This window comes from Panthera uncia, assembly GCF_023721935.1.
Source record: "Panthera uncia isolate 11264 chromosome E2 unlocalized genomic scaffold, Puncia_PCG_1.0 HiC_scaffold_20, whole genome shotgun sequence".
Taxonomy (NCBI): Eukaryota; Metazoa; Chordata; class Mammalia; order Carnivora; family Felidae; genus Panthera; species Panthera uncia.
In genome coordinates this window covers 21,784,833-21,810,808 of record NW_026057589.1, presented here as the reverse complement: position 1 = coordinate 21,810,808, position 25,976 = coordinate 21,784,833, and the positions used below count along the sequence as shown (strand labels likewise).

At 52.9% G+C, this 25,976-nt stretch overlaps 1 protein-coding gene across 1 annotated transcript in view; it reads right to left on the bottom strand.

The window, feature by feature from the left end:
* Positions 1 to 300: 300 nt before the first annotated feature.
* USP10 (ubiquitin specific peptidase 10) overlaps positions 301 to 25,976 on the bottom strand; it is a 41,909-nt gene continuing 16,233 nt past the window's right edge. The window contains exons 5-14 of the mRNA XM_049622390.1: positions 17,095 to 17,186; positions 16,455 to 16,564; positions 15,986 to 16,041; positions 15,647 to 15,750; positions 12,943 to 13,042; positions 11,977 to 12,154; positions 8,759 to 8,924; positions 5,604 to 5,748; positions 4,416 to 4,481; positions 301 to 1,334 (exon numbers count right to left, since the gene is read on the bottom strand). Coding sequence (XP_049478347.1) covers positions 1,147 to 1,334; positions 4,416 to 4,481; positions 5,604 to 5,748; positions 8,759 to 8,924; positions 11,977 to 12,154; positions 12,943 to 13,042; positions 15,647 to 15,750; positions 15,986 to 16,041; positions 16,455 to 16,564; positions 17,095 to 17,186 — 1,205 coding nt within the window. The 3' untranslated portion in view covers positions 301 to 1,146. The remainder of the gene's footprint in view (positions 1,335 to 4,415; positions 4,482 to 5,603; positions 5,749 to 8,758; positions 8,925 to 11,976; positions 12,155 to 12,942; positions 13,043 to 15,646; positions 15,751 to 15,985; positions 16,042 to 16,454; positions 16,565 to 17,094; positions 17,187 to 25,976) is intronic.

Sequence of the window (25,976 nt, the reverse complement as noted above, 5' to 3'; positions counted from 1 at the left end):
TGCCCCAGCAGCACGGTGTTCAGCCGTGCGTGACGTAAGCCCACTGCTCTGGGGATGCTGACTGCGCTGGGGACAGGAACGAGGAACGGAGAAAAGTCACCTCCCTTTTCTGCTATCGGAAGATTCAAAAACTCCATCCCCCCAAATCGCTAGTTAGTGGCGTTGGCGACACTAAGCGGGCACGACCCGAGCCTTGGTTCGGCTGGCTGGAGGGCCCGCCGTGATTCTGGGGGAGCCCGCGGGCCCACGGGAGCGCCGGCGACCGGAAGTGGCGAGAGCAGTCAAAGAAACACCGTGCACAGCTTTAAACCAACTTTGTGATTTTTATTGGTGGGGGACAACTTCTGTAGTCCTAGAGATCACTAAACTGTGTACAATTAGAGACGCAGCATCACAGAAGAGCAGACGGCAGAATTAAACAGAGCGACTGAAGGAAAGATCCGTCGTCATGATTTTGCCCATTTTTCATTATGTGTACACAGAAGCATGAATGCAACGTGAAATCTTTTAATGGCAATAAAGTTTACAACCACCCACCTACGTGGGCTAACGTCTTAACTCCGGGTATCTGATCTGCAATGCATACGGAAGCAGCTTTTCATCGCACGATTACTAACACGTATCTTTCCGGTGAGGAACCAGCAACTTATTTTTCGTATTTATGTTTCTTTTAGAAGTAAGAACTATGTCTCCTCTGATAACTGGCTCGTTTTTATCGTTTATCAAAAACTAGAGGGTGGGGAAGGAAAGTGTGACGGATTAAAAAATTTACTCCTTAAGGAAAGATAAAATTCATTTTCACAAATTTACAAGTGTCGCTGGTGCAGGATTTATTCTACTAAGCAATTAGACTGCGAATCGAATGCAAGTTCCCCCTTCTCACTCAGGAATCGGCATTATTTCAGAAACACGGGTTCTGTGTATTTTCTCAAATCGAGTGACAGTGCGTTTCAACCAAATGATTCGGATCTGGAAGGCAGGCGTCAACGTGAACTGTTGCGCACAAGCCCCGAGGCGTCTGCTCTCCGTTCTAGCCCGTTCTGCCAGGGACGAAGAGGCTCCCCCTAGAGAGCCACTAAAGACGGGAAGGAAGTCAGAGGGAGTCGGCGTCTGCAAGCGGGCGGCGGGCACACGGCGCGCAGGCGGCTACAGCAGGTCCACGCGGCGGTAATACAGGAGGTAGGCTGTGCGTTCGGCAGTGGGCTTCACCACCTGGTACTGGTTCACCACCTTGACCGTCTGGTCATCGATGCGCAGCCAGCCATTCAGACCGATCTGGAAGACGTCCGTGGTGTAGTGGCCGCCCGTCGCGCTGCTGCCGTGATGGTAGACCACTGCAAGAGAGGCCGGGCGCCCGTGAGACAGGCGGGGCGGGGCAGCCCGCCACGCCCCCCACGGCGCCACGCCCCCATGCGTGCCACGCCCCCACGCGCGCCACGCCCCCCACGCCCGCCTGACCCCCGCCCTCTCCCCCCTGCCCCACGGAGCCGCCTCGCGGGACACACCTTTCCGAGGCACGCGTGGGGCAGAGATGCCACCACACAAAGCAACGTCATGTAATCCAAAACCCTCAGCGACCCGCGAGAAAGTAAGTCACACACGGACGCCTTAACGACACACTCGGGACGTTCAAGGCCTCGCGGAGGAGTCGCTGTCCCACACGCCAGCCCTCCGCGCGAGGACGGCCCACCGCTGAAGCGAGCACGCGCACGCGGACGTAGCGCCAAAGACCCCGCCCCCTCCCAGCCCCCACGGAACCGCTAGCACTGACCGACCTCCAGAAATGCCACCCGGACCCCCAAACGCTCATGCTCTCGATCCAGCCCATCCCCTTCTAGACGGTTCTAAAGACATCATCTGAACCTCCGACAAAGACTTGGTAAGAGGGAAAAAGCAAGGAAACGTCAAGAGCCGTGCACAGGAAGAGGAACAGGCTGAGACAGCACGGCGATGTAGGAATATGCCGGTGTTAGGTGGAAAACGGACAGTTCTAGGTTTTCTGTGACTGTCATCACAACGAGTGACCGCGCCGGCCCCAAGAGGGACAGAAAGCAGGACTGTCATGTGGGCGGAACGGGTGGCGTCCCCACCAAAAGGGCTTTACGCTTTCTTCTTTTATGGTTAAACGAAGCTTTTCACTTGAAAAAATTCTGTAATCCAATCAAGAAGCCTTTGGTCAAAGGCCTAAAACAAAGACAACCAACCACTGGAAGACGCAGTGAAGTCCCCTGAAGACACCAAGGCCCGCCCGCTCCCCCCCCACCCATCTTCCCTCCACGAGGGGGAGGAGGGCCCGGCCACAGGCAGGAGCCCTGGGGAGGGAGACGCCTCCGAGGACAGGGGGCTGGCAAGGCGGCCGGGCGAGCTTGTGCCACCACCGGTGCAGAGGAACAAGATTCGGCTGGTGGCAAGGTGGCTGGGCCCTGGCGGCAGCGGTCACTCCAGGGGAGGGACGACCCTGTCCGGACCTGTGGCCGAGGTCGTGGCTGGTGAGAGAACAGTCCCCCGGCAAAGGAGCCTCCGTGCTGGAGGCGCAGGGGACGCCCTTGCCAGCCACGTGACAAAACACGACTGGTGCCCTGGGGACAGAAGACTGCAGGAGGCCCCAGAAGGACACCAACGGTGGGATCGGCACACACGGCAGGTCGCACCCATCAAAAGGCCACCGAGGACGTGGAAGAGGCTTGACATGGCCCGTCCCCCAGACCCCAAACCCACTTTAGGGCGTTCGTCCTGGATTTTCACCTCCAAGACACGTCCTGGGCAAGAGTTTTGATCGAGTGACCAAGTCAGTGGGATTTAAGGAGCTGTGGGTTTGTGTTTCCTGCAGGCCCCTCCCGTTCTGACACTTCAAGAGAAAGCACCCCACACGCGTTGTGGTTCCCTCAGCAGCACCCGGGGGCTGACACGGCACGTCAGGGCTCCAGGCGAGTCCCCCTGACTGAATGGGACCGGCCAGCACTTCTCGAACGTGCTCTCCGGGTCCCGCAGTCAGAACCATTTGTGCAAAGTGCTTCCTTCCATTCCTGGCAGACCGGGAAAGTCCAACTGATCCAATCTAGTGCCCTTATTTCTGAAGTGAGAAGCCGTGAGAGGATTTGGGAACGCAGGGGAGCCCCGGGCAGATGCTGGGCCACAGCCGGCAGGCAGAGCGGGACCACACCGGGGCTCCCCGAGCAGGAGAGACAGGGATTCCTGTCCTTGTCCCAGGTCGGCGGCCTCCCCCTGCAGCGGCCCCAGGCGGGGAGGGCAGCAGGGAGACGGCACGGCTGACCTTCATCTCCCCCTGGGGCCTCGGGGCCCAGCTCCAGACTCGGGCCGGCCCCTAGGGCCTCTCTGGTCCCAGAGGCAGGTGGCACAGTTTCCATGACAAGGCAGGGCTGGAAAGGGCTGGGGACACCGCAGGAGCACAGGGCCCCCCTGCCTGGGGAGGGGCTGTGATCGGCTGACGTGGGGGAGAAGAGAAAGTCAAAGGCACAGCCTGGCAGGAAGAGCAAGGTGACCGGGCCCAAGCCCTCCTGGTGTCGCACGGGGACCTGACCCGCTCATCGGGGTCCAACCAACTTTCTAAACAGGCAGGACGGACGGACGGAGGAGGGTAGGAGGGTGAAGACCGGCCACGCCACTGCGGGCCAGAGCGGGGCGTGTGTCCCAAATAAGAATTTGGGTTTCTTGTCTTGTAAAATGGGGACACTACCACCTGCCTCGCAGGACAGCTGTGAGGAATAAATGAGATACCACGAAAAAGGCACCGAGTAGAAAGGTTCACTAAACACGTGTCAGTAAATGGGAACTTAGTTTAAACTACAGGCAGACTGAGCAAGGCCAACACAAAGGAAGGGTAACGAAGAAGCTAGGAAATGCTGGTAAAAACGGCCAGAAAGCACACGCGGCTGTTGCAAACAGCAACCAGCAGGAGTACAGAGCCTCAAAGGCCCAGAAGACTCTGGCTACAAAAGAGGAAGGAGGAGCGGAAGGACGGACAGACAGTATTAGACAAACTGGTGCCGCAGGAAGCTCTGGGCCCAGAGAACAGGGGTCTCGGGGACCCAGCCCCCCGGGCGCCACCGTCCCCGCGCAGGGGCCACAACCGCAGCAGGAAAGGTCCCGTCTGCAAACCGCTAGCCCGGCAGGCGGCCTCCGACCCGATCCTCTGACTCACGGACAGAACTGATGTTAAACAAGGTCTCGAGATGGATTCAGCTTAGAGCCAAAAGGATATTCTGTCAAATCCAAGCACCAATGTCAGGTCAAACGCACATTTTCAAAAGAAAACAGAGTCCCCTTATAGACTCCAGGGGTTACCAGCAGAGATACTCTTCTCTATGCGAAGTGGTATTGTGGCTAAATCGGGCCTGGGTATTAAACCTCTTTATCAGTGCTTTAATAAGTAAATAACGTACAGATTTACTTACCTGCAAATAGCCTATAGGTTCTGTGGCATTTAAAATTCTTATTTTTAACCCCTGGAGAAAGCAGTTCTGAAAAACAAAATATCAACAGCTGCAATCTATAAAAAAGCACTTATAGAAAGGCTCAGGGTGACAGAGACGAAGAGGTGCCGACAGCCCCGCTCACATGCGCCCCCTGGCAGACCAGGAAAACAAAACAAACTCCAGGCCTCCCTGGGCGCAAGCTCTGCCCAGGAGGGAAACCGGCTGTGCGACGCGGGAGCGCCCGGACCCGGCAGCCGGTCCGTTAAGAAACAGGAGAAATACACTGAGCCTGGTAAGCTCATGCCAGAAACCCCGTAAAAGGAGACATGCTAAAAAACGGAAAAGAAAGCCGCCCACTTAGAAACAAAATGGCCCGGGGAAACTAAGAGTTGGAACGTCTTACAGGCGAGGGAGGCCGCCAAAGTTCCATTATGTAAGAGTAAGACGGTCCCTCCAAAGAGGCACTGTCCCCCTGCGGGAACAGCTCCCCGCAGACGGACCCTTCCGGGAGCCGGGAGCCGCCAGCTTCTCCCACCCCCACCCTTGACCCAAGCCAGGGCCTCTGGTCCTCGCTTATCTCGTTTCTCTTTCTGGAAAGCACTTCAGGTGGCAGCTGACACGAAGACACGCGTAACAAGCAAGACAACACGAGCCTGCTTTCATCAAAACGCGTCGAAGCTGAGGGGGCCCGGTTACCTGACGGAGACTCGGGGCGGACAGGGTGCCACAAACCTGCCACGTGTCATTGCAACCGGAGGTCGGAGGAACGCCCAGGGGCCTATGGGAAACGTCCCTTCACTTCACTAAAAAAGTCCATTTAACAGGCCGGTACGTGCGATTCTTAATGTTTATGAAGAAAACCGTTTTGGACCACTGACCCATAAGATATTTCCAGAAAGACGATGCTCATCTTAAGGGACAAAATCTCCTCCGGTTTTACAATCTAGTAGGATCATACGCTTTATTCACTTTTTGCCTTTATCTTTCAAGAGCTACCCTGGTGCCAATTTGAGCATCAAAATCCGTTACAAATCGAGAAATCTAAAACCAAACCGTCACGAGAGAGAACCTCCTGACTCCGGCATCTCGCAGAAACGCTGGGCGCCAAGCGCCCGGCCTCCCGGGGGAGCCGGCACCACGCACGCGGTCTCCGTCCGCGGCCGTTACCTTTGCTGATCTCCAGGTCCACAGGGTACTCGACACTCTTGACGAGCTTCTGGCACCCGCCGGTCTTCTCGTAAACAAACCGCTTCAGGTGCAGCACGAGCACGGGAGGGAGCTTCTCCAGAGTCACTCTTCGACTTATCTCCACCTAGGGCACAGAGCAGAGCAGGACGCGCGTCCCTCACTCCACGCGGCAGACACCACGTCCGTCCCCCAAGAACCCCCTCCGGGAGCCGACGGCCCGCGGCTCCGCGGCCCCGTTCCCCGCTCGGCCGGGTCAGGGCAGCGTCTGAGGATCTAACCTCCCTCCAAGAGGTCTTGCGAGAGCCACCCGCACCCACACTCCCCGCGGGAAAGCGCACACGTGCCTGCAGACACGGCGGCACGGGACGCCACGGCTCCGTGGGCCCAAGAGTGAACTCCGCGGTAGGAAGCCCTGCTCTGGGGTCGGTTAAGCATCAGACTTCTGGTCGGGTCACGCTCTCACGGTTTGTGAGATCGAGCCCGCATCGGGTGAGCCCCGCTTCGCTCTCTCCGCCTCTGTCCCTCATGAGATTCTCTCTGCCCCTCGCTCGCTCGTCCTCTCGCTCTCAAAAGAAACAAAACAAAAACCTGTTCTGTGACATTAATGGCAAATTGGCACAAAAATTAACAGCTAACTCGGCAGTGGCACCTCGCATTACGTACGTATTAGCGTGCTTTTTAGTAACTCAAACCGAAGCCAAAGTGTTTCTCGAATTAGGTGTTCTACGTAACCCAAAAGCTATCTATTGTAACCATTAGCTTCGCAGGTTTGTTTTATCAACTTACACGTCCCTCATCTGCTTCCACAGGTCCGATGAATGCTGCGCTTCATTAAAAATGCATCCTTGCCAACAATGCCTATTACCCTTATTTGCTGTTCTTTATAATTATAAACTCTTGGATGCTCCCTGTATTTAGAGGAAGAATCCTTTTGGTAGAAATGCCCGTTCGGGTGACCGTCGGAAAGAGAACAGCGGAAGCGAAGTGTATGGCAACGTTCAGAAGACCGTATGTGCATCTGGGTAGAGGTGTCCTAATGGGCGCCCGGCTTCCCACTCAGGCTCAGATCCCAGGCGGGGAACCACCCGACCCGCCTCTGGATGCTCATCACGGGTCTGGAGCCCGGTGTCTCCGTACCCGACGAGGATGTGCGAGCGATCGGAAAGCGTGGCTACGGCCCAACGGCAAGAGACCGAGATTGTGGCAAGAGGACTCCAGCGTCCCCGCGCGTGAATCGAGGGCTGGGCGAATGCATCTCTGGGACGCTCTCCGAGCCAGGGACCTAGGACTCTGACCTCAGACTTTCGGGCAGTTCACTAAGTGGCTAATCGGCTAATCGGAAATTCTTCCGTGTGTTTTGGGTTTCCACACAAACTTGACACACTTTTCTTCACGCAACAAAACCAGACCCGTTCCGCACAGCAAGTATTTTCTATAGTCCTATTTTCCCACGGGCCTTCGTCAAGTGGTCCCACAGCAAAATAAATCTCGTGACCTTAAAACACAGTAACGTCAAACTCGGTATTTTAAGAAGTCCGTTCAAAGAAAACACATTCCAGAAAATGTGATACTTGCTCCTTCCGGATATCCCCGCCCCATACGAACCGTCCAAGATCCCCTTTCTCAAACGTCTGCTTTTCGGAGAGTTTTCGCTCTTCTCGGTAACATGCCACCGCCATCACCGAGCCGGGACACGCAGCGTGTTGCTTCTTCCTCTTCGAGGCTCTGCCAAAGGGCCTCTTTTTTCCTGCGTCCTTCTCCCCGCTCCCCCCAGCCATCTGGAATAAACCACCTTCTTTCTCCTCACACCCTCTACCTCGATCTCATCTGCACCCTCCCGACGTGCACGCGTCACCGCAGCAGGAACAAGAGAGGAAAAGACGCGTGAGGGGGCGGGGGCGAGGTCTGCCGGATGAGTGGCCACCAACCCCTGCAGGTGGCCACGGGAGAGCGAGCGAGAGAGGCGCTGGGGGGTGGGGGTGGGGGTGGGGGTGGGGGTGGGGGTGGGCAGGACGGCGACTCCACCTCTGGAGCCGCGGCTGCCACACAACGAGCCAAGTGCACGGCTCAGCCACACCAACCGACCTCCTGAAAACAAATACCCACTTTCTCTCTCATTAAGTTCCACCGCCAGACTCGGCTGATTCACTTAAGCCAAGCGCCGAGATTCTGTCTCTCGCTCCTACCGCTTTTCTTTTTTAAACAAAATCGCCCGTGGGAAGCAAGTCAGAAAACACGGTGGAAGATCAGGCCAAACTACGTGCCCATCTCCCAAGAGGAGGCTTGACCGGTCCAGGCGGGAGGCCCCAGGGGAACCGCAGGCGCCCAGGCGCTCCTCTGCTCTGCTCCCCGTGCGCCTTCAGCCACCACAGCCTTGTCGAGTCACGCTCCCCAGGGACACTACGAGCTGTCCAGACAGGTGCCGCCCGTAACCAGCCTGCGTCCATCTGTCACGTTTCTCTGAATTCACCAACCCCGAGATCACCAGCACGATCTCGGCAGCGGAGACGACACCCTCCTCAACCCCGGAGTGGAAACAGCTGCCGCTGGCACATCTGGACCCCGGGCACCAGGAAGCCGTCCGGGAGCAAACACTCCAGCTCTCTCCTGACTCGGCTGACAGGTACCCCACACGAAGCCATCTGCCTCTCTGACTCCCGAACACTGAAGACTCAAAGACTTTCCTCCTTTCCACATCCGATTAAAGACTAACACGCACGAAAACAGCTACTTTCTAATTGTTCTTGATCTCCTGGAAGATCTACAACCAAACGCTAAATAGATGTGTTTGGAACCTCTTTTCTGGCCTACCTAAGCTCATGAAATCATGCTTTGTGACGTCAGAAGCTGCTCGGCCTCTGTTCGACGTGGTGCTGACTTTATCGTACCGCGATCGCACTAGCAAAGTTACACAGCTCAGGACAGACGCTCCCGACGACCGTCACCCTGGGCTACGTGAAGTTGTGAGAGGACCAGCTGTTTCAGCCGTCCCATTCTAAGCACGTGGAAACTTTCAGTGCGAACAGTGAAGCAAGGGGCCTAAGAGGCAGAGCGCGGACCCGCTTGCGCCGCGCGCTCTTTCCACCAGACCGGAGCGCCTCGGCACACACGTTCAAGACCAGCTATGGCTGTACCTCTTGTTTGGTCTTTGTGGTATAACCTTGGACAGATTCTCTCGCCACCAGGCTCTCCAATGCGTCCTGGACCGTACGTATCTTGTCAGACTGGATGTCCAGCTGCAACGTGAAGAAGGGCTGCAAAGTGGCGGATTCTCTGGAACTCTGCTGGTAGACCACAGACCTGCGGGTTGGAAGACACGACCAGACAACTGTGAGACAGCGCTCCTTCCCGCCTTCCCTCAAGATCATCCAGCAGCAGAAGAGGGATTAACGCGGGGAACGAGATTTCTCAGGACCACTCTCAGAAGGCCGGACAGGGAAAAGAGCCACAGATGTACCGAATTTAAAAATAAGCAGGCGGGAAAAATAAATAAATAAAATAAAATAATGACACCAACTATTGGTGGAAAAAAAAATTAGGCTGGAAAAAAAAATAATGACACCAACTATTGCTGGGAAAAAATAATCAGGCGGGAAAAATAAATAAAATAAAATAAAATAATGACACCAACTATTGGTGGGAAAAAATAATCAGGAGGGAAAAATAAATAAAATAAAATAAAATAAAATAAAATAAAATAAAATAACGACACCAACTATTGGCGGGAAAAGAAAAATAACAATAACCAGGCTGAATACCACCTCCTGAGTATTTCTAAGCAAAAGCCCACCAGTTCAGCGGATCGCGTTCCCAGCGCAAGCACACTGGAAGAAAACCTACTTCATCTTCCGAATTCCTTCCCCTCCACGCCACACTTTATTTAATGCACCAGTTAGTAACTGCCCTTATCCTGCCATGGCCTCAAAACGCTGACACTTCTCATCTTCGCAAAGTATCAGAGCCGTTCTAGTAAAACAGAGGAAACCCCAAGGCAAACAATATTTGTAATGGCATTTTTCCCCTATAAAAAGGACTTACAAAAGAGAAGCAGGGTGTGTCTAACAAAAACTAAGCTAACATTCCAGGAAACGAGGCTACCTACCACCCTCAAGAAGAAGGGTGCCGGTTCAACCTTGTTTTCTTAGCTGGTTTTTCATTTCATTTTTCTCTGAGTTTCTCTGAGTAAACCTTGTGTGCTCAGCCCATCTCCCATTTAGCCCCGGCAGGGAAACATTCCAGGCGCGCAACGAGAATTCTGCTTCTGCAGCCTGAGTGACCCAGTTTACGAAAGGAATCAGACGGGTGCGCGGGGATTCAGACTTTGCAGGGCAGGTGCCCCCGAGAGCGAACTAAACGCTCCTCCGCCTTGGGCTTCACGTCCACACGCGCTCCCCTGCCACACGGACCAGGAAGCGTCTTCGCGCTCCCTCCGAGGGCACGGACTCGAGAGCCACGGCCGTTCCCCTGGTTCCAAGAGCAACGGGGGAGGGCGGTCGTTAAAACTGGCAGTGGAATCAAGAAGCAGTCCTCCGGACTCCAACGGCCTCGATTTTATTCAAGGCTCCGAACGGGCGGAGGGAAAAGGGTGAAGAAAGGTGACGGTTTCTCCAGGGGGAGTGAATACCCACCCAAGGAAGGTGGATTTGCAAAGAAAACCACACTTCACGATGGCTACCACACACACAGAAGTTCCTAAATTTTAAGAGATCATTCCAACCTTTGTTAGTTCTCCAAAGTATCAACAAGCCGTTTCAACATTTAAAAAGCCTGCCTATCACGATCTCGCGGTCTGTGAGTTCGAGCCCCGCGTCAGGCTCTGGGCTGATGGCTCGGAGCCTGGAGCCTGTTTCCGATTCTGTGTCTCCCTCTCTCTCTGCCCCTCCCCCGTTCATGCTCTGTCTCTCTCTGTCCCAAAAATAAATAAAAAACGTTGGAAAAAAAAAAAAAATTTGATGGCCCCAGAGCACGAAAAAGCCTGCCAAGGCCAAGGCCAAAGGTCCTGCCCGGCAGGGCTGTGCACGCCGAGCTAGAAACTCCTCCAAATCGGACACTGGCTATTCTCGAACAAACGTGAGATCTTGGGGTACGCCGGCCTCAGGAGCCTTGCACGCTCCACCTACGCGCACACACACGGTGCTGTCACGCCCACTGGGCTGGCCCCAGAGCACGGACATCGGGCTGCCGGTCTCACGCAGAGCCAAGGGCACAAGACGGCCTTCTCTCAGTGCCGTGCCTGACCTGGATCCCGGCTTCCCTTCCCGAAACAGCCCAGCCCAAGGAATCGTATCCGCAACAGCAAGTCACAGGGGCGGCAGTCCCCAGGGCACACCTGACCACAAGGCTGACGTGGAGACGTCACAACGGAAAGGGGCCCGGCGGCTCTAGCGCACAGTGGGGAGCCCAGAAAGGACTCGTTCAAGGGGACAAGGCGGCACGACTGGCTTCTGGATCCGGCGCGGCACAGCAGCACTGCCCGGGGCCGTGAAGGAGCCAGTGGACGTGCGGGGGTTGTATCTGCCTCGCTGAAGGGGGCTCGACCTAAGCCGTAGGGCAGGGCGAGCCCAAACCGACTCTGCCTGCCTCTGCCTCGGAAAGGGTGTCACTTCTTCTGGATACACGGCATTCGGGACAAGCAAAGGCTGCGTCTCACTACGAAACCCCCCTCGTAGGTTCCAACGCCAGGCCGTCCGCGAGGAAACCCTGCTCTGGGGGGGTCCTTCGGGACTCTGGACGCTGGGGCCTCCCTGGAGCCAGCCCCAGTGCTTCTGAGTTCCACATCGAAGCAGCAACGAATGTCTGTCTCTAATGCACTCAGACAGAACTCTTCTAGAAGGAGGTCATTAAAGAGCAACGAGCGTCTGGTTTACGGGAACTGGGCCAGAGGAGGGAACCCAGGCCCTCCAGGAGGCCCCGCGTCCCCCTTTATGTGAAAGTATCTCCCTCCACACTCCCTCACCTTCCTAGCTCACTCGGTTCCAGAGCCTAAAATTCCTCCAGCCAGACACAGAATTTCTTCTCTTAACAGAACCTGCCTGCCAACTTAACAAGTCTTTCTCTTTCTACCTAGCTGGGAGCGGCTGGAGTGCTGACGGAGGGAGGAGTCAGGAGGGCAGCAGGGCCTGGGGGACGGCGGCGGTGCCTGGGGCCGAAGGGCCTTGGTGCCGGGCGAGAGCAGTGAAAGCACCAGGCAGGAGAGGCGCAGGGACGGCGGGGGACAGAGCAGGCACAGGGGCATCGAGGCAAAGCGTCGAGCCCAGAATTCCTCAGACACGTCTCACGCCCTCCCCCTCCGGCAAGATGGTAAAACCCCGAGAGAGGCCCACACTACGGTATATTCCGGAAGAGCATAAACCTGATGTGTCCGCCAAAAATGCCAGTGATCGGGGTCTGAACAAACTCCGCCTGGCGCGTGACTGAAGTCTTGCTCCTGGGGCCCACTTGCTCCCACTCGTCCTCACTGCCTTCGCCCGGCTCGTCCCGCTCGTCTTCGTGCACCGACGGGCTCCTGGGTCCGTTGGAAACAGTGAGTTCTGAAAAGGAGACAGTCCGCTTGGGCCACTCATGGCAACAGCGACAGCGAAACAGCTTCCTTAAAAAAAGGTTCTCCGTAAGCCGCCTGCACGGAGTGAGCTTTAAAGGCGAAACCAAGGCGCGCTCTGCACAAAGAACAAAGGCGACAGGGACGGACGCCCACCTGAATGCTGCTGGCATAAACCACCAAGGACGGCGCTCCTGGGACAGCCGGACAGCCGTGAAGGCAGACCGGAAGCCAGGCAGCACGGTGGGAGCGCGGCCCGTCTTCCTCACGTGCTAAGGGGCTTTGGTCACACGGGACAGCGCTCTCAGTCTCCGGACATGCGTGCTTTGGCCATTTTAGGGGCGACCTAAACTGTTACTTCCCACTTAATTTGTGTCACTCAGGAAATGCGCGCACACACCGTGCGTGGGGACACAGAGAGAGAAAGCACGGCAGGACGTTAACGGGTGCAGAATCCAGCGGCTGCACAGGTATTCACCAAACCATTCTCCCAGCTTTTCCGTATGTTTGATCGTTTTCGTAATTAAAAGTTGAAGGAACAAAAGCAGAGGTGCTGGATGTACTCTGATTTACCCAAAGGGAGCATTCTCGGTGGTATAAAAAGTAAGCAGTGTAGAGATAACCAGAGTCGCCCTGGTGAGAAAGTGACTCAAAGGGCCAACGATCTGGGCAAGAAGCGGCTTCGTGTACGAACACGCGACATCTGTCCAGAATTAATTCTTGGGGAAATGTTCTCGCGCAATTTTGTGGCAAACAGACCACAAACAGACCACGACCTACTTTGGTTATTGGGTGACAGAAGTTTCTTCAGGTTCAGCATTTCCTCATGAAGTCCGTTTAGAATGAAACCTAAATATTCCTCCGCGTCTTCTTGTCGACCCTGAAAAGGCCAGATAGGAACACGTTAATTTTAACTGATCACCACGCAAGGCCTGCAGGGAATACTTCGCCTGCATATTCAGACCAGGTCTCCAATTTTTAACAAGACTTAATGTAAAGTGTTTCCAGAAATCGTGTGACTTCTTTTCTTTTTTTTTTTTTTTTAATTTCTTTCTATGTTTTTATTTTGAGACAGAGCGCGAGTGGGGGAGGGGCAGAGAGAGAGAGAGAGACAGACAGACAGACAGACACAGAATCGGAAGCAGACCCCAGGCTCCAAGCTGTCGGCACAGAGCCCGACGCGGGGCTCGAACCCACGAACCGTGAGATCGTGACCCGAGCCGAAGCCGGACGCTTAACGGACGGAGCCCCCCCAGGCGCCCTTCGCGTGACTTCTTCGTGGGCTGAAACAGGTGGAATGAGGAGGGCACGGGTGGGGGTGGGGGTGCAAAGTCAACCTTTATGTCTAAGTGTAGGATGAGGAGGAACTTCCATCTGTTACGTTTTTTCCAGCTTTTTGAAATTTTCTACAATAAATACACGTTACCCTTAGAACAAAACACTTATTGAGAAGTTGCTCTTCTGTGGACACGAAAGGGACGGACAACTAGACACGAGGGCCCCCTAGTCTCACAACCCCAGGGGCCAAAGGTCACACTGTGGCTGGGAAGGGGAGCCCGGGTGGTCCTCCCGTTCGCAACGATGGGCAGCTACAGGGGAAAGGACCCAAATCACACGTGAAAATCTCTCCTGATTCAAAGGCTCCGCTGACGGTTTTTTTTACACATACACGTCAGCAAATTCATCTCCAGACGAGTCACGCGACAGCCAAATATCTGTTTTATGGTCTCAGGATGAGTTCGTATTTCCTTCTTTGGAGAAGGACCGCAGGGACCGAGGATTTCCGCACCCTTCTTCTTTCAGCCTCTGGCGTACCCGCTCCAAACAGGACTCCAAACGGACGGCAGCCGTTGGGCGTGGAGCACGCTCTGTGTGTGCGGCAAAGGGCGGAAACCGGCGCGGCTCAGAGGCACGAGGGTCAACGCGGCAGGCCTGACGTTCTCGGGAAGGGCCGCTTGCCGGGTCGGGTCGCTCCCTGGTTGGCATCTGGGAAGTGGGATTTGGGGAGGGTCCCCCCGCTCCAAGAACCGACAAGGGAACGTGCCTGAATCGTACAGCGTGGTTTACGCTGAACACCCGCTTTCCTTGGGCAGGTGTGGAATTCTGGTCTGCGCCGGGCAGAGGACGCCTATGTGACGGGCCCCTTGGGGACCCCGGGCACGGAGTCTCCAATGCGCTTCCGTAGCAGACGGATCTTTCCACGTGCTGTCGCACTCTGACGCCGAGGAACGAAGCGCGTTCTTTGATGCACCAGGACGCGAGTCTCCAGGTTTCCCGCACACCGGACGTCTCGTCTTGCCTTGTGTCCTCGTGCTGTCCCAACCCGATGGTGAGGATAACGGCTTCTGAGTCCTTCCGATAACGGCTGTGACTCACAGCCCTTCCGTCGGACCACCAAGCCTGAGGGTGGCATGGGGGACCCAACACAGCCTGGATGCACCTAACTTCAAAAGACACTTCCGTCCACGAACGTAACCTCGGAGCCGGATGTCAGTGGGGCTCGGCCACGGGACGCCCCCTGAACTTCACTGCTTTTCCTGGGCCGCCACCTGAACCGGGTGGCCCTCCTCGGCTTCTCAAGCATCTGCATTTGCATCTGTCTTAGCACTTCTTTGCTGTTTCCTTAGATGAAATATCTAATTCCCCTACCTGACGGTGAGCTGTCTGCGGGCAGAGGGTGCAGCGTAATCGCTTCTGCATTCCCAACATTCCGCACATTCCCGCCACCCTGGAAACGTGAATCTCCAACTGAACGCGGACCGGGCCACTCACCCTCCGCAAAACAATGGCGCTTCAGCACACTTTACTTAGCTTTAATGGAATTTTTGGGGGGATGGTTTTTCTCTCTAAATAATTCCCATAAGTATCATTTCAATTGCTCGTATGGACTCATCACAGACTGTCAGGGAGGAAAGAAAGGCTCCAGTTAACTTCGCAAAAAGGGTATGCAATTCACTCTTGACAGCTGTCGGCGCCCTACGCGAGACCCCCTTGGCCCCTGGTCCCTCGCCTTTAGTAGCAAAGTGTGTGACAAAAGATGCAGCTGAGAGAGTCAAGGAGCCGTGTGAGTGTGACGGAGACGCAGCTCTCCCGAATGCCGCCACGGTTCCGGGCCCCAGGACCACGCTCCACGCAAAAGGCCGTGCGGCGGTCAAGGAGCTGGCCGTGATGCCAGGCGCTGCGTTTACGAGCTATGTGGCCTCGGAAAAGGATCGCCCTTTTCTCAAATGTAACAACGAGAAGGCCGCAGGGGGCGAGGTCGGCTAAGGTACGGAAAGAACTTACAAGGGTGCCCGGTGCCCAGTAAGTGATGCACGCCCTGCCTCTGGTTACGAGGACGATCGTCGTATTTTCAGATTTCATTCAAGCAACTGACTCCACACCAAGCCTACATCTACCAAACACCCACCAAATGGCAGCAATGCAAGTGCAGGGTGAGCACTGAACAAGCAGGGACGGGAGCTACGCGCGAGCAGGGCCAAACCTTTTCAGACAGGCTCGACTTGATCACCGTCAGGAGTCTGTAAATGTACGTAGGTTCAAAAGCAGCTCCAGGGCGGATATCCCTCACGATTTTATCCCCAAGAGCTGCAACGGAACAGGACACAGATTCTCGTCACTAAAACAGTCTTAACACGATGAAAGGCAACATCACCGGGGCGCCCCGCCCCCGCCCCGCCCCCGACGCTGAGAACAGCACAGGTGTAGTGCCGGCTATTTTAAAAACGTTTTCTTTCCGACAAGACTGAACGCATGAAATTTAGCCACCTGCCTCCCCAGCCGTCCGTACACAATGGCATCAGGAGGCCTCGCCGCTACTCACCTTGTCTGGGTTTTGGAGGTACTGGCATATTAGTAAACTCATTCATTAGCCGAACACTAAACACAGGGGAGAAAAAGTTTAGTACATTTTTGTAAAAGACATCCTTTCACTAGAGAGTCTCGATGGCTACTCAGAATATCAGTTAGTATGAAGGTGGCAAGTTTTTGGTAACCGATGCCAGAGCGGTGACTGAGTTCTTCCACCTTTTCTATGTAAGCTTCCGCAAGATCTTCAGGGGCGCACACTGGCAAGCACTAAACTGACATAAACAAATCTGAGGAACACAGGCAGTGCTCCGATTCCATTTCTGGTTAGCTTCCACATAAAAACACAAGCAGTGAATTTTAAAAAATAAAAACGTTAAAGGACTCGTCTGCAAGAAAGTAAGAACGTTGCAAACTCTTTGAATTTGAATTATCAGAGGCGAGACGACCCAGCCCCTGAACACATCTGGAGGCCCCTTACTTACAAGCTATCTATCATGGGTGTCGACGTACAAGGCCTTTGCACTTTCGAATACAGAGGGATGAACTTCATCAGGTGATACATTGGAGGGCAGGCGACCAGTGCCTGCAGCGTCTAAGGAGTGGCAGTAAGGAAGCGTAAAGGAAATGAAACAGACACTCCAAACTTCTGAAAGGCACGTTAAACACAAAGCATGTAAAACTAAGCCAAGGACACTGAAAGACTTACGTATGTAAACTTTCAAGGAATCGACCAAATAACCGAAAGGACAACTGCCTTGCGATTTCCATGTAAGGCCTTACTCCGCAGTCAGCAGTTTACATACAAAAACTTGATTCGACCAAGATGTAGCAATTACAACAATGTTTCCAGCTGTCAGTGGACACGCTACCCTATTACTCGAGGCCATGCTAATGAAAATAAAATTGGCCTCATTCTGTCACTCGCCGGTCAACAAATCATCTTTTTGGGGGGCAGGAAGAACTCCTATCTTTTAAGCAAGGTAGGCAGACTAAGTAAGGAACCAAGTTTTCGGATTCAAAGTTTAAGGCAGAAGCCCCATGGCAGCTGAACTAAGTCAAATGCACCGGAGGAAGAGAACGCTGCGGTCCGCGGGCCTTGGAGACAGCATGTGAGAAGGATACAGCATTAATGTAGCACCAGTTTCCTTTATTGATCAGCCCCCGGGGTTGCAATGACACTGGTTTATGTATTAGGGTCACATTCTCCAGTAACTCTGAAAGAGTGAAGAAGCATATTTAAGAAGTTAACGACATCCAGTAAATAACAGCGAACTAAATTCCTACACTCTGGAGAAGCGTTAAAAACCCCCTCGAGAAAGCACATATCCAAGGAAAAGGCACACTGTGTTGAAGCTTCACGGGGCCCAATATGGTGTGCAGTAACCAACGATTTAAAATTTTTAAAAATACTCTCCCCCCTAACACTAGGTTTGTTTATCTTTCCGTGGGGATCCAACCGGGAGCAGAGAACTATTTTAACAAGAAACAGAAACGGCTGAACTACATGGGTTAGAGCGAACAGACCTGAGACACGCAGGCTCTTCCCCGCACGCTGACAGCGAGGCAGGCCCCGCCAACAGCACGGTCCCTCGAACGCCAGCTACGGAGGAGTTCGAGTGCAGACGGGAGCCTCATCCGGGGGAAGCCCCAGCAACCGCCAGGGCACCCCACGCACCCCAACGGTGGGCGACCCATCACCGTCCAGGGAGGGGCGACACTCCTCTCTGAGACAGCGGTCTCACGTAGCGCGCTTCTACTCCTCACACAAGGCGTGTGCTCGAACGCCCTGGCTCCAGGCGGAAACACACCTCTCGGCAGGTTCACCCCGACGTCACTCTTCTCTACGGTCGGCAGACAGACGGGACTGCCATCTTCACAGAACGCTCGAGTGGTGCAATTAAACGCTTTAAGTAATTTTTTTCAGTAAAGTTTTACAACAAGACAAAGTCTCCCCATGTCCCACTTGTACCAGTGAAGCCACAAGTCAAGGACACCTTTTACCCAGGCAAGCGCTCGATGACGTGCAAGTGCTAAGGGGCGGCACTGAATCCTCAGCGATCCAGAGGAGCGGCACCATCCCCCTTTCACCAGGAAGGAGACGGAGTCTCTAAACCCCCGCCGGCCTGCCTGTGTCACTCGGGAGCGACGCGGCACAGCCGGTGCCTGAAAGCCACGATCTGTAGCCACACCGCTTCCTTTTAAATCGTGTCCCAGAAAAGAAAAAGGGAGTGAGCGTACGTGTGATGTCAGCGCCCATCCAAGGCATCCAACAAAAGCAAGCTTTTTAATTCTACACCGCAGCTGGACTGGCAGGTCTCAGACTTGAGCTTTAAATGAGGAAATTAATTTGCACAGCTCTAACGTCCGCACACACCTATCCCTTCCCTCCTGGGACAGTAAATGCCCTCTTCCCTCTAACTGACGAAGCACAGTGAATGATTTTTCCATTTACAAAAAGTAAAGCGTCACAGGCTCCAGAAGACCTGCTGGGACCTGTTCAACTAGTCTGGGCTGGCACAGCTCTCCGCTCTCTCTCCTACCACGGGCGCAGCGCTGGGCGTCCGTGAGGACCGCGCCAGGTACAGAGCTGAGCCACTCGCGACAGGTGACGCCTCCCGGCAGAGACGGGACAGGGCGTGTGACAAGACACTGTGCTGCGGGGCTCAGCTGTACCGTTCGTTACTGTGCTCACACCCCTGTCAGGGGGCCACCGCTATCCTGCTCACGTCACAGGCGAGAGAACAGAGGCCCAGAGGGTTAGGGAGCCGGCACGGCTGTGGCCTGAGCTGAAGCGTCACCCGCGTCCGCACTGCCCCTCGGCAAGTACCGGGCTCCACGCCACGACCCTTTCACACAAAGGTTTCAGGGCTCACTCTCCCCATAGGCTTAAGATCTCCTCCTTAAATAGAGGAGGAGCTGTGCGTGTGTTTGTGGCGTATTATCACGACGGTCCATACTTGTCAACGTGTGCCCCAGAACGGCAATTATTTAACATAATTACTCCATTAAAAAATCTGTGCATTTCCAAATGGGCATCCGTCCCAGACGAACACTCTAGCAGAGGCACGACCCCTGTGAATCTCTGCCATAGCAGTTTTACATCTACGAACAATAATGCTGTTTCTGCCAAACCAGAAGACTCGGAATCAACCGCCTTCTTACCACCAGGACCTCGGCTAAATGACCCGCTGCCGTTCGCTGAGCCCTGCCCGGGCACCGGGTCCTGGAAGCACAGAGGTGGCTGAGAGGTGGCCCTGCTGCAGGAGAGCTTGCAGACCAGCGAAAAGGGGACAACGGGGCAGGCTGAACCGACGGCGGGTCGGCGGACGGGATGCTCGGCCAGATCCACAGACTGGACAACCCGTCAGGCGGCAGGGGGCCGAGGACGGCAAATGGCAGCTGGCACGGCAAGGTCTCCGGCCGGGGCGATGGTGCCTCCCACCCAGAGCAGGCTTCTTGTTGTTGCATATGGTGATGAGGTCCCAAGCTCAGTTTCAGAGGTGTGGAAACGAGGTACCCAGATTACACCAGTCGGCAGTGCACTCACACCCACAGAGCAGCAAGTACCACATCTACACACACACACACACACACACACACACACACCCACGCCCACAGCTTGCAGCTGGCACCAGACATCCTCAGCAGGAGTGATGTGTCAGGAGCGGAGCCCTAAGCACCACCCACAGGTAAGAGGCAGCCCAAGAAGAACCTAGAAGGACGCGGGGGTTTGAATTAATAGTGGAGGCGGAAGCAGGCTCTAGGCCCCCGGGAAGGAGAGCCAGAGCGGAGCGGCCCGAAGCCTGCCTGAGGAGACAGGACTGGGGTGCTGAGGGGCTCACAGGACTGTGGAGGGAGGGAGCCAGGGAAGGACCGACTCACCGCTATGCTATGCTGGGGAAAGAAAGGAAACAGCAACCTCAATTTCTTTTGAGGATTCCAAGGAAGGAGCGGCTTCTAGGGTGGGGGGAGGGGCAAAGACAGAAGAGGGAGGTGGCTTAGTGACAGTAATTCTTGTTTAGCAAGACAAGGAAGGAAAATGGAAAGAAAAGGACCAGAAGATCTGAAATTTCCCTCCCATGTTAACTGCCTTAACAGACTCAAAAACATGTTTGCAGACGGTCAAAAGTACTTTGAATTAATATCTTCTTAAATATATAAAAAAAAAAAAACAACTCCACGCTCAGAAGGAAACAGGTGTGGGGCGCCTGGGTGGCTCAGTCAGTGAAGCGTCCAACTTCGGCTCAGGTCATGATCTTGAGGTTCGGGAGTTCGAGCCCCACGTCGGGCTCTGTGCTGACAGCTCGGAGCCTGGAGCCCGCTTCGGATTCTGTGCCTCCCTCACTCTCTGCTCCTCCCCTGCTTATGTTTGTAACCGAGCCACGTGCGCAGAATAATCTGCATCCCTGCAGGCTGAAACACTCCAGCCCTGTGGAGTCAGAGAATATACCCAATTTAAAGTTGACTATCAGCTGACTTCTTTCCAACACTGATCTGGGAAGCAGCAGGTACTGGGTGGACAGAAACCTTTAGTTTCTACATCGACCCTTCCCGTTGGAACCAACGCCAGCTTCGGGCCATTGCTCTCAGTTCACTTATTTTTTAAGGGAGGAAAAAAAAAAAGCAGTTTCACTGTTCGGCATCTACAATCTCAAATTCAAGTCTCTCAGCATCACCTAGTGGTTGGCTCAATGACTGCAAGTAACAGAACATTCCAAACAGCCATGTAGCCACAAAATGAACAGGGCAAAAACTCAAAGCACGTCATCTGGAACAAAAAGACACTCAGTACATTTACTAGAGGATGTACTGAACTAGCTTCGAGTCTTCAACATTCTTTACAAGAGCCTCTGGTACAATATTCAAACATTTGTAGATTAAGGTCTTTATGGTAGAACATACAGAGAAGAAACCATTCCAAACATTCCAGACTTTCCTTAATCATGACACTGCTATCCTACAACGTTCTCTACAGTGGCAAGTCTTACCCAAGCTAAAATAAAGTTGCCATTCTGTCGTTAGCATCTTCCAGTGAGCCTAAACACCACTCTCGAAGGCGGGCTGACTGGAAGCAGTCTTCCCTGAAGGCACACTGCATATCTCCGTGGCAGGAGGCGCCGTCACCCCCACCTAGCATCAGACAACCCCGTCACGCCGCTAACTGCTCTGCTGAGTCCTTCCCGTGTGGGTACCAGAGCTTCCTGGCCTCCTGGGTCCCAGCCTGATCTCGCCATCCCCACTGGTTCCAGCACATCTCCTACTGGCCTCAGGCCCCACACCTCTCTGCAGATGATTGCTGTCTTTCTGCTAATAAGAGCGGACATCTGTTCCTTTCGTATCTTCTTCTTCAGACAACGCTCGGGACAAGGCCAATCATCACTCACTGACCTAGAGAGTAGGTGGCACACAGAAAGTAACTATTAAGGGTAATGTGGGGGTGAACTGGAGACTAAAGTTGTTGGTTCCACTCAAGTTTGTTAGAAACGACCTGGTGGAGTTTGAGGGTCACCCTATCACACTGTTCAGAAAGCCTCCAGGCGCCCCTGCAAAGGAGACTCAAGGCACCAGTCCAGGAAGACAACCAGCAGACAACCAGAGTTCAAACCCTGACTCTGCCGCTCCATTCCCTTTGCAGCCTGGGACAGGAGACTCCAGCCTCCCTTGTGGCAGAGTCGACAGGCTGCACCGTGCAAGGCCATGAGAGGCGCAGACACGAGGGCACAACAGGTCTACGGAGACACCTAGCAGGGTGGCAGGCGCTGACAATCCTTATTAGAATATAAAGAACGGTGGGGCCCCTGGGTGGCTAGTGGGTTAAGCGTCCGACTTCGGCTCGGGTCACGTTCTCACTGTTCGTGGGTTCGAGCCCCACGTGGGGCTTTGTGCTGACAGCTTGGAGCCTGGAGCCTGGAGCCTGCTCCCGATTCTGGGTCTCCTTCTCTCTCTGCCCCTCCCCTGCTCGTGCTCGGTCTCTCTCTCTCTCTCTCTCTCAAAAATTAACAAACATTAAAAAACATGTTTTTTTTTTAAAAAGAAAAGAAACAACTGATGTGGGCAGGAAGACACGGAAAAAGGAAATTAATTTATGGAAAACTTTGAGCAAACCAACAAGTTTCAGTACTCCAAGAAGTTAAATTACTGAAAATTAAGTTTTGGACATTTTGTGAATATACATCAAGTTCCATTTAAAAAGAAATGAAAGTTCGTAAAAAAATTAAAATTAAGTATCTCCTCGGGGCGCCTGGGCGGCTAGGTGGGCTAAATGTCCAACTCTTGGTCTCGGCTCAGGTTGTGATTTCACGTTTTGTGGGTTCGAGCCCCGCGTCAGGCTCTGAGCCCACAGTGCAGGGCCTGCTTGGGATTCTCTTTCTCTCGTCCTCTCTCTGCCCCTCCCCCGCTCACTCTCTTTCTCTCTCAAAAGGAATACACTTAAAAAAAGAAAAAGATGAAATCTCTTCTCATCTGGAACTTCTCTTAAGAAACACACATCCAGACGATGTAAAGGTTTGGTTCTGCAGCACCTGCCACTGGGCCCACCCCCCTCAACAGCTGCAGAGACCACAACCGGGCGGAACACAGACAGACACCTGTGATGCGCTCCTCCTCTCCCTCCCGGCGACACACACGTGCAAAGCTCCCAACTCCTCTCAAGGGTCATCTGTCACTATTACTGAATGTCCTGCCACTTGTAACTCAAGTCAGTTCTTCTCGCCTTGCAGACAAGCCAGTAGGAATCTGGCTTTGGCCTACCTCTCGGCTCCATTTAGTTCAGTTTCTTTCATAACATCACCAATTCCATTCACTATTGTTTTCCTATCCTGAAGTCCAATAAGCACTTAACAATTTCTGAGGTCAAAAGAATTAAAACCAGGAAGGGCGGAGCCAAAGGACAAAAGGCAGGGTACTTCCTGAGGCTGAAACTCGCAGTGGGACCTGTGAATCCAAGTCGTCACTGTTGGTTCTCTATTTTACCTTTTAAGGCAAATAATCACAAGTTAACTGGAACGACAACCCTCCCCGGGAGGCCTTCCTTCCAGTTCATTATTGTCAGCGTAATTTACTACTCAGATCCACCCAGACAGCGGCTGCAGGAAGCTGGCCTCCTCAATCCACCGGGCTGGGGGACCGCCCCACGCCACGCTGACTCGAATGGCGCAGGATGCCAGAATGGTCCATACCACACACAAGGTCCGAAGTGCCTTCGCTTCTGTACCGGCTTAAACACTAAATGGCCGAATTAAAATTAACTTTTCTTATGAAATCTGCTGACACACGGAAAAACTGAGTGGTTAACAGCCTTTCTTGTATTTGAAGACCTACACAGCGGCTCACGTAAACTGCCACAGATCATTCCAATGAAATGATTTACAAACCCGGAGGCAACACTTGCGCTGTAAACTTTTAAGTCAATAGAAAGCAGGATTATTTTTGTATGTATTTTAGGCATCAAATTTTGTTTTCCTAAAATTAGGATTTAGAGGTCACGGTACCTTTTAAAATCTGTGAAAATGCAGGGCAGAGAACTTTCCTGGATTCTTACGGCCCAGAAACTGGCCTGTAATCAACATTCTGATGCTGACCTGCTTTTTCTGTCACCTTCCTAAACTGTCCAGAGCATCCTGTAAGTGTTTCCCTTTCCCTCATCGCATCACTTTGGAAGGACACAAGCTCTCTCGGGTTACCAAATCAGGAGCAGGACAGCAAAGTGACCAAAACGTACCACTATCCGTTGGCTGCACAGACCAACGCACGCTCTGTAAGTAAGTGGAGGGGGGTCTCGATTTAGCTCTGTAAGAGAGAGACGCGGCCCAAATACCAGCAGGACCATAAACACAGTGAATCAGAAAGGGACCGGGCGCTCCGTCCACAAGCATGACTCCGCCAAACCGGTGCTGGTACCTTTTATGCTACATTATGCTACAGTATCACTACCTCCGCTGCTCTGGAAAAGCTGAAGAGGAAATACAAAATATTTAAGAAATCATTCCCCTAAGAAAAGTATAAATAAATATGGTTTATAAGCCACCAAAATGATCGATCACAAGGTATGTACTCGTTTACATATTCGAAATAAATACGGACACAGGAATTCATTTTTCTGAGCAGATCCAGCTTGGAATGATTCTGCTGCTGTCTCCAGGAACAAATTTTAGGTATAAAACCACTGTGCGATTCCATACATTAATAGGTTTTGACTGAAACTCATAATAAACGGTAGCATTAGGGACTTCAATTTCTTCACCAGACAGGTGTATTTTTAGAGCTGTCAAGGACTTCAGTTTACTTCGCTCTTTCCCCCTGGAATTTTAATTCATTTTATTTGGGTTTCAGCCTCGTCCCTCTCCTGGCCCACCATTATTTACACTCCTTTGAGACAAGATACACCGATGCACGATTTTAAAAGCCGACCATAAAATACAAAACAGCTCTATTTGTGACTCGAAAGCATCGGATATGATAAATGTTTCTTAGCAAAAGCCCAGAAAAGTTAAACATTCGTCACAACACACAGGGAATCCCTGTACTACCTGTGTGTCCCCCACACTTACTCTTAAACGTGGACAGGTCTATGGCTCGGTAACCACTTTCAAATACAAGCTAAGATTTTCAAGTTTCTTTTCCTCACCTCCTGGTTCAGCTGTTACTACTGAAAAGTGGCAAATATCCCCTCTCAGATTGCAACAAGCAGGCACTGCCACAGAACTCCCCCCCAAGCCCATGCAGGCCCCTGCTCCCTGCAGGCTGGAGGAAAGCACTCTGGGGGTCAGCCCAAGTGCTCTTCCCTTCCAACTCCTGGAATAAGAGTTTCTACTTGAGTTCCCACCAATGCAACAAAACGTGGACAACCTACACCAAGAAGGTGAGAGCAGAACCCGCTAACATAACAGATCAACACGTACAAGTAGTCGAGAGCTGGCTGTATTTCGGGTCAAAATGCCTTATGTGGTGTTCTTACTGTTTACAGTTGGTTTATCTTCCTAATTTGTATCTCATTGGTGGTTACACAAAAATTAGTTGGCATTTATTAACCACAGACTTAATGACAGGGCAGAGGATCCAGAAATGTGGACATCCAAACTAAATGAACTTGGGATTTAAAAAAAAAAAAAAAAAAATCAAATGTGGATACTGATTATTCTAAGAATTCAAAACAGAAAAAACTTCATATCTGAACTATTTCCCTCTCCCTGTTGACCAAAAGTTAATAAATACAATAATCAACATAAAAATTACTCTCTTAGTAGAACCAGTTAGATGCTAATGCTAATTCTGGGATAACCATCATCAACAGATCTTTTAACAGAACCAGAGTCTCTCTCAGTTAAATGCTGCTTAAAATAAGTGGGCCTACGCTTAAAAACCTGCCCATTCGAGCGAAGTCTGTGGCAGTGATCTTACTCGTAACAAACTGAATTCATTTCACCGTCTTACAAAGTAAACGTCTACACAGGAGCCTATAACAAAGAGGAAGAGATTGCAAACAATACCACTTTGCCTAAGCTGTGTGTGGTCCCAGGAGTTTAGTGTCGCTGCTACAGGAAGCAATACTCAAAACTACTTTCTATATTTCTAAGCAGCAATTTCTAAGTCTAAGACTCAATAAAAAGTCTCAAAAGAATAAAGTATCTTTTTTTTTTTAAGTTTATTCATTTTTGAGAGACAGAGAGAGACAGAGCGCAAGTGGGAGAGAAGCAGACAGAGGGAGACCAGAATCCGAAGCAGGCTCCAGGCTCCAAGCTGTCAGCAGAGAACCCGACGTGGGGCTCAAACTCACAAACTGCGAGATCATGACCTGGGCCGAAGCCCGATGCTCAACTGACTGAGCCACCCAGGCGCCCCGAGACAGCTTTTTTAACTCCGCTAGCGGGACGAGAACCTGAAGAGCTGGCGACTGAACTTCTCAGGACAGAGAAACCTGAAGAAATACGTTGGCTTCTTAGCTATGTACAAACATAGACAGCCCCTGCATTTCTGATTCTTAGTAAATTCGCCCTTTGAGCCTG